At 32.4% G+C, this 6,355-nt stretch overlaps 1 protein-coding gene across 1 annotated transcript; it reads right to left on the bottom strand.

Moving 5' to 3' along the window:
* Positions 1-443: 443 nt before the first annotated feature.
* On the bottom strand, positions 444-2,992 carry LOC125060518 (zinc finger MYM-type protein 1-like). The gene is made up of 2 exons (XM_047665484.1): positions 2,730-2,992; positions 444-2,196 (listed from the first exon to the last, which is right to left on the bottom strand). Exon 2 carries the CDS (start codon positions 1,524-1,526, stop codon positions 444-446), a length of 1,083 nt encoding a protein of 360 aa, XP_047521440.1. The 5' UTR covers positions 1,527-2,196; positions 2,730-2,992.
* Positions 2,993-6,355: the final 3,363 nt, after the last annotated feature.

Below are 6,355 nucleotides of genomic sequence, written 5' to 3'. Positions count from 1 at the left end.
AGTAATTTTTTATTAGTTTTAATTTTAAAAAACTTCTTTCTGCCGTTGCGGTTGTAACTGGAAGGGTCAAGAATAAAAAGCATGCTGTGATTACCTCGGGAAAATTGAATTTTACTAGCAATAATTCAATGAGTTCTTTAATGGAATAAATTTTTTTAATTTCAGAATTTAAGCATGTTTTTAGAGCCTTTAATTGGTCACAAAGATTAAGTGAGATGTCTTTACTGTATTTAGCAGACAGTTTTCCGGAAGCGTTTAATATCTCTTCGCTTGAAGAAGATAGGAGTTTCTCCGGTTGTAATATTTCGAATATACTACTCAGGATGCAAAGGCTCTGAAATCTTTCTTTAGTTTGAGAAATTAATATATCTAAACAGCAATAGTATACATTGACTTTGAAATAGGATTCCGGGTCGGAAATTCTCTCATCTTGTGATAACTCATCAAAAAAACGCTTCGTTATCTTTCGCCTTGTTTTTAAAAACAGTTGTTACCCCCCACTTTTTTGCTAAATGTTTGGATTCATTTAGCAAACTATTAAATGAATTCTGATTTCTTAATTGGCACAGTCTATTTAAAAGATTACTTAATAAAATACTAGATTTCTGTAAATCATTATTTTCATGCTGTAGAGCTTTAGAAATAGGATTAATAATTTCAAATAGTGAAGAAAAAAATGTAACGAGCACTAAGAAATCAAAACTCTCTAAAATATTAATTATACTTTTACATTCTTCACGTTCCTCTTTTTTATTTGAAATTAAATTGAGTTGGTACAAAGTTTTCATGATTAGTAAAAAAATTTTCTTTACTGCTAATAAAGCGTCGTTCCTAGAAGACCATCTGGTAGGACATACCTTTTTAAGGGTAATCAAATATTTTTCAGATGAATCGTCACTTAGCATAGCCCAGCGTTTTATACTATTGCCAAAAAAAGTATATATTTTTTCTAAATTATCGAAAAAAGTCGATACTTCACGAACATGTCTCGCAGCATCGTTCAAAACCAAGTTTAAAGCGTGCGCAGCACAATGAACATAATCGGCATTTGGAGCATGCTCTTTTATTAGGGTTTGTAATCCTCCATACACACCCGACATAACATTTGCTCCATCGTATCCCTGTCCTATACATTTAGTCAAATCAATTCCATATTCTTTAGTCAAATTTAAAATGACAGTTTTCAGACCTGCAGCACTGCAATCGGTTACTGCTATGAATCCTAAAAAGGACTCACAGATTTTTATTTCTTTAGGCACATTATCATCATTTTCTGTAACCGAGATATATCGAAAAACAACAGATAGTTGGTCAATTTTTGACAAGTCTTGTGTTGTATCCAGAATTATTGTCAGAAATGGAGCTTTTTTAATTTCTGAGATAATACTGTTCCTAACGTTAGTACCAAGCAAACTAATAATTTCGTTTTGAATCGTAGGGCTTAAATAATTTATTTCACCTTTCGGTTTTAGAAAAAGTTCTTTTAAAGTTGCATCATAGTTAGATAGCAGACGTGAAATTGCCATAAAATTGCCAGAATCAGAATCAAAGGTAGATTACAAGATACTAAAGTAATTATAACATTAATTATACGATGCAGTACATCTCTCCAGAATGTAATTTTACTATCGATTTCACTTTTCAATAGAGTATCATCGATGGTATTTCCTTGCAACCAATTATTATAAGAGAGTGAGGCACTAATATGCTGCTGTGACTTTTCATGGTCAAGAATAGTTTGTGTGAAATTGCTTCTAACCGAAACACCGTTAACCCAAGCAGAGGAGTACGATTTGTTTTGACGATCTGCTAATAACCAACAGAAGTGACAGTACGGTTTGTTTAAAACGTTAGAATAACATAACAACCATGGTCTTATAATTTTTATGCCTGCCTGATTGAAATATGAATAATAATAAGCTGAAAAAGGTCGGTTATTTTCTGAAACTTTTGGAAATGGTCCTTGTGGTTTAAATGGACCCAATTAAAAAATTATTTTTCGTTCGCATTCAGTTAAATTGTCACCAAAATTTCCTCTATCTGATGAAATTATATTACAATCTGCATTATCTGCAGATATATCAGAATCGTTGACTTGGGGTTCCTCGATTTCTGGATGGACATCCGATAAAGTATGTGCTTGGCTTTCTTCTATTTCCGGATGGATATGTGACGAAGAACATGCTTCAGAAGAATCTAAAAATAAACGAGTAATTGTTAAAAAATAAATACGAATGCTTTGATACTAAACTAAAAAGAGTTATATATAAATAAATAACTTTACTAAGGGTCACAGTTAGAGAGTGTTCAGTTCAGACGCACACAGATTCTACGCGGATTGTGCTCGTACCTATTAGTAGATACAAAATCACCTGAGGCCCGTCCGTGCATTACTATACACCTGCGTGCTATTTAAACGCAGCGCGTAGTGTAGTGGCCATACAAAACGAGAACCCGAAAGCGAGTCTGCACATCTGAAGTTCTCAACACGCAATTAACGATACGATACGGACTGATAAACAAACAACAAAACTAATCGATCCTATAGATAAGTTAGAATTTTGTTTTTTTAAATCAAGGCACGGAACCCTAAAAACAGTATAATTGTGAAAATCGAGGGGGGAGACAACTTTTTGTGACGGACAGATGGACAGACCGAAATTAAAAGATTTCCTTGTTTATCACTACGGGCCCCTAATAAATGGGTTGGGTAGTAGTGTAGTACTTACCTTTCCAATCTAAATCACTCACAGTATCTTGTCTCTGAAAAAATGAAGAAATTTTGGGCACTTTTTTTATAACCTCGTCCCTTTTCTGTTTAATTTTTCTTTTCTCAGCGCCGCTGGGATAATCTCTTTTTCTTTCACTCATTTCTTTTACAAATCGTTACTAATACTGCTAAACCAGAAGAACAATATTGTTTGTACTGAATTACAATGTAATGCACATTTATATAAAGCGCGTAAATAAACAGTGCACTGCACTCCGTGGATTAACATCCAATGCAAAGTACAACAACGTACACGTACATCGCGATATCGATGAAGGATTCCCGGGGATTCCCCGCTGAGTTGAAGATGAAGTAATTAAATCGGGGAAGTCCCGCAGCCCGCCATAACGATGTAGTGTTGCCAACTTTTGAACGCACGCTTAAGGCGGGAAAAAAAGGAATTGCTTTATAGAATTTTGTCATTTGTAAAATAAAATAAATTAGAAATTTTTTATTCTTTTTCCTTACAAACTTTGGGGGCCCCCGTGGCCCGGGGGCCCCGTATAATTGATACGGCAAATACGGCGGTAGCTACGCCCCTGAATCTGCTCAAATATAAGAGTCCTTTCTCCAACTTTGAGTTTGTTCCCTTTGTAGTAGAAACTCTTGAGCCGTAGGGTTCAAATGCTCAGGTGCTAGTTAAAAATTTAAGTTAGTGTCTGGTAGATAGTACCGGTGACTCCAGAGCTGGTGATTTCCTCAACTCAACGAATAAGTATCGCAATACAGCGTGGAAATGCTGCCAGCGTTGAAGGTTCAAGAACAAGTTCAAGTTTAGCAACCAAACTTTTTAAAATTGTTTAAGTTTTCTATTTATCGATTATTATTAATTAAGAATATTGTATATTGTTTGTTAGAAATAATTTTTGAAGTTATACTTCTTTAGGCGCGTTATGAAAATTTGATGAGAGTGAAATTTTACGATGCGCGCGCACCTATGACACAAAATTCGGAGTGTGATTATAGCGTGCGCAATCTACAAAAGAAATAGAATATAAGCTAACTTCACGCATATTCTATTTCTTAGCTTAGCAGCTTAACAAGAATTTTGAATATCCATGACAATTGACATCTGACATTGACATTTACCTTTTAAACAAATATAGGAGTTTGAATTATTGTTTAAAATAAAAGATTATCTATGTATCTAGTTATTTTCATTATACAAGTGCGAATTTTATATGTGCGTCTGAATTATAATCAGAAGTGATTTAAATTTAATATCTAAATCAAAACTAATTAATATGATAAAATATTTGTGAAAAAACTGTGCCAACCTTCCTGAGTGCTTCAATACAATTGAGGTTAACTATCCGTAGGTATTATCGAGTATTATTGTTGATTAAAACTGAAACATGAACCATTATTCATTGCTTATGTTTATTGCGTTTGTTACAGCAACGTTTTAGAAATATTCTATATATCAATAATTGAGAACAAAGATTTAAGCACGAATACTAATAAGGAGAAAATGAAGGCTTGGAGCGATATAACAGAGAAGTAAACATTTTAATAAGTACCTGCATCTCAAAAAAATGACCACATTATTTAATCAAAACATGTAATTTTTCAGATTTAATCTAGCAAATATAAGGACAAGAGACAAAAAACAATTGATGAATCAGTGGAAGTGCACTAAATTGAATACAAAAAAAGAGTTGTCATCTTATCGCCGTGAAACATCTAAAACTGGAGGTGGAACAAAGCCACCATCACCTTCTCGAGACACAATGGATATGGGCTATGGCAGAGATGATACCGCAACGGTTTGAAGTAGATTTCAATGAATTTGATTGTGATGGTGTCGAGGTAGGAATGTTAATTATAAATATGATGTATGGTGATGTTCAAGGTTCAACCTTTCAAGCATAGGCATATGCTCACAACAGTACTTTATTCCCCTACAGGTAGTTAGAGATATTGTAATACCTCAAAACATCCATGTTGCACTTGTAGTACCGAAACTCTGTCCAGCCAGAAGTGAGCCCATTCCCACTTATAATGGACAGTGGGTATAATACACCTTAATACCTGAGTGCGAACCACTCACCATGATACTTAAATTAATAGATGTTATTTATATATTTCAGGATATTACAAATAAAATCATTTTGGAAACAATTGATATCCCAAAAGCCAACAATGACAAGGTAATAAATCAGTTTTGACATAACTTGAATACTAAAAAAGCCAAACAAAGGTGTGCACAACAGTGACAACATAACTTAACAATTTCATTATTTTGTAGGATTAAAGAAAGGTTAAAGAAAATCATGTCGAACTGAACAACAAGAATCCCCAAACAACTCCAAAGAAACCTACAAGGAAGATACCGGTATTATATTTAAATTATCTCTATCTCTAAATAGAATAAAAGAAAGTTGCTATCCAGGTCTGTAGCATGTGCTACAAATTATATTATTAACACATTTATATAATTATATTAATATAAATGTGTTAAAAAATTTATAATATGAATTATAAAAAAATTTAAGTTTTGCATGGACAGAGCTTAAATTAATATTCTCTTATTTGTTGCAGAAAGCAAGTAGTAGTTTTAGTTTTGGAGAAGCCTCGTAGATGCACAACCAAGAAATGATTAATTTAAAATTACAAACCGAAATTCTGATGAAGACAGTCACTTAAAAATAAATAGTATAATGAAATAAAAATGTTTTAAAGATAAATAGTGTTTTATTTGTTTAATGTAAGAGAATAATAATAAATATTTATTTAATTAATTTTTCAAATGTAAACTGAACTTTATTGAATTTAATGACTCCTTTTCCAGTCTTTGATTATTTAATTGTAATTAATTATTTGCATGCAATCAAAAACTATTTTTAATAATGCCAAAGAAGTATAACTTCTTACGCGCGTACATAAGTACACGGACCCTTTTTTATTTATTTTATATTCAATGAATTACTGATTTTTACACTACCACCAGCTGTCATAAATGTTATAATTTTCATGCAATTGGGCCAAAGAGGGTAGAAGCGAGTACGTGTTCGCGGAATTAATTTCGACAGCAGGTGCTGCTTGTACCCAAAGTTGCCATAATCGACGCTTTGATTTATGACAAAACGCTAAACGGTTATCGAAGCGGAAATTTATGTATATCTATACTTCTAATAGAAATAGCGTATGTATTTCTGCGATTGTTAAAAAATTTGATGGCGATTCTAATAACACACTATTAAACAAGTAAGTAACCCTGGATCGTTTTTAACTTCAAACCGAGTCGTTATAAAACATGTCAGTTATAACATCAAAAAACTTGCGTGTTTAGCTTTTTACGGTATAAAATAAAAATAAATAATATATAATTATTGTATAAAAGCCATGAAGTCAGTTTTTTTTTATTAAGAAAAAGCTTGCCAACGCTCGAACACTGACACATTGGTAAAAACAAACACAAAATACAATTTTTAATGTGACAAGCACTTAAAGGCAAACATGACATACATATAGAGATCATAACCTATTATTAAACAAAACAAACATTACAAAAAAAAAACAATAACTAATCAAAGAAAAAATTCAAATTACAAAAAACTAAACAAAAATCCATTTTATAGTGTG

This window comes from Pieris napi, chromosome 21 (genome assembly GCF_905475465.1).
Source record: "Pieris napi chromosome 21, ilPieNapi1.2, whole genome shotgun sequence".
Classification (NCBI taxonomy): Eukaryota; Metazoa; Arthropoda; class Insecta; order Lepidoptera; family Pieridae; genus Pieris; species Pieris napi.
The sequence above is the reverse complement of the archived record's forward strand: the minus strand, read 5'-3'. Positions and strand labels throughout refer to the sequence as shown.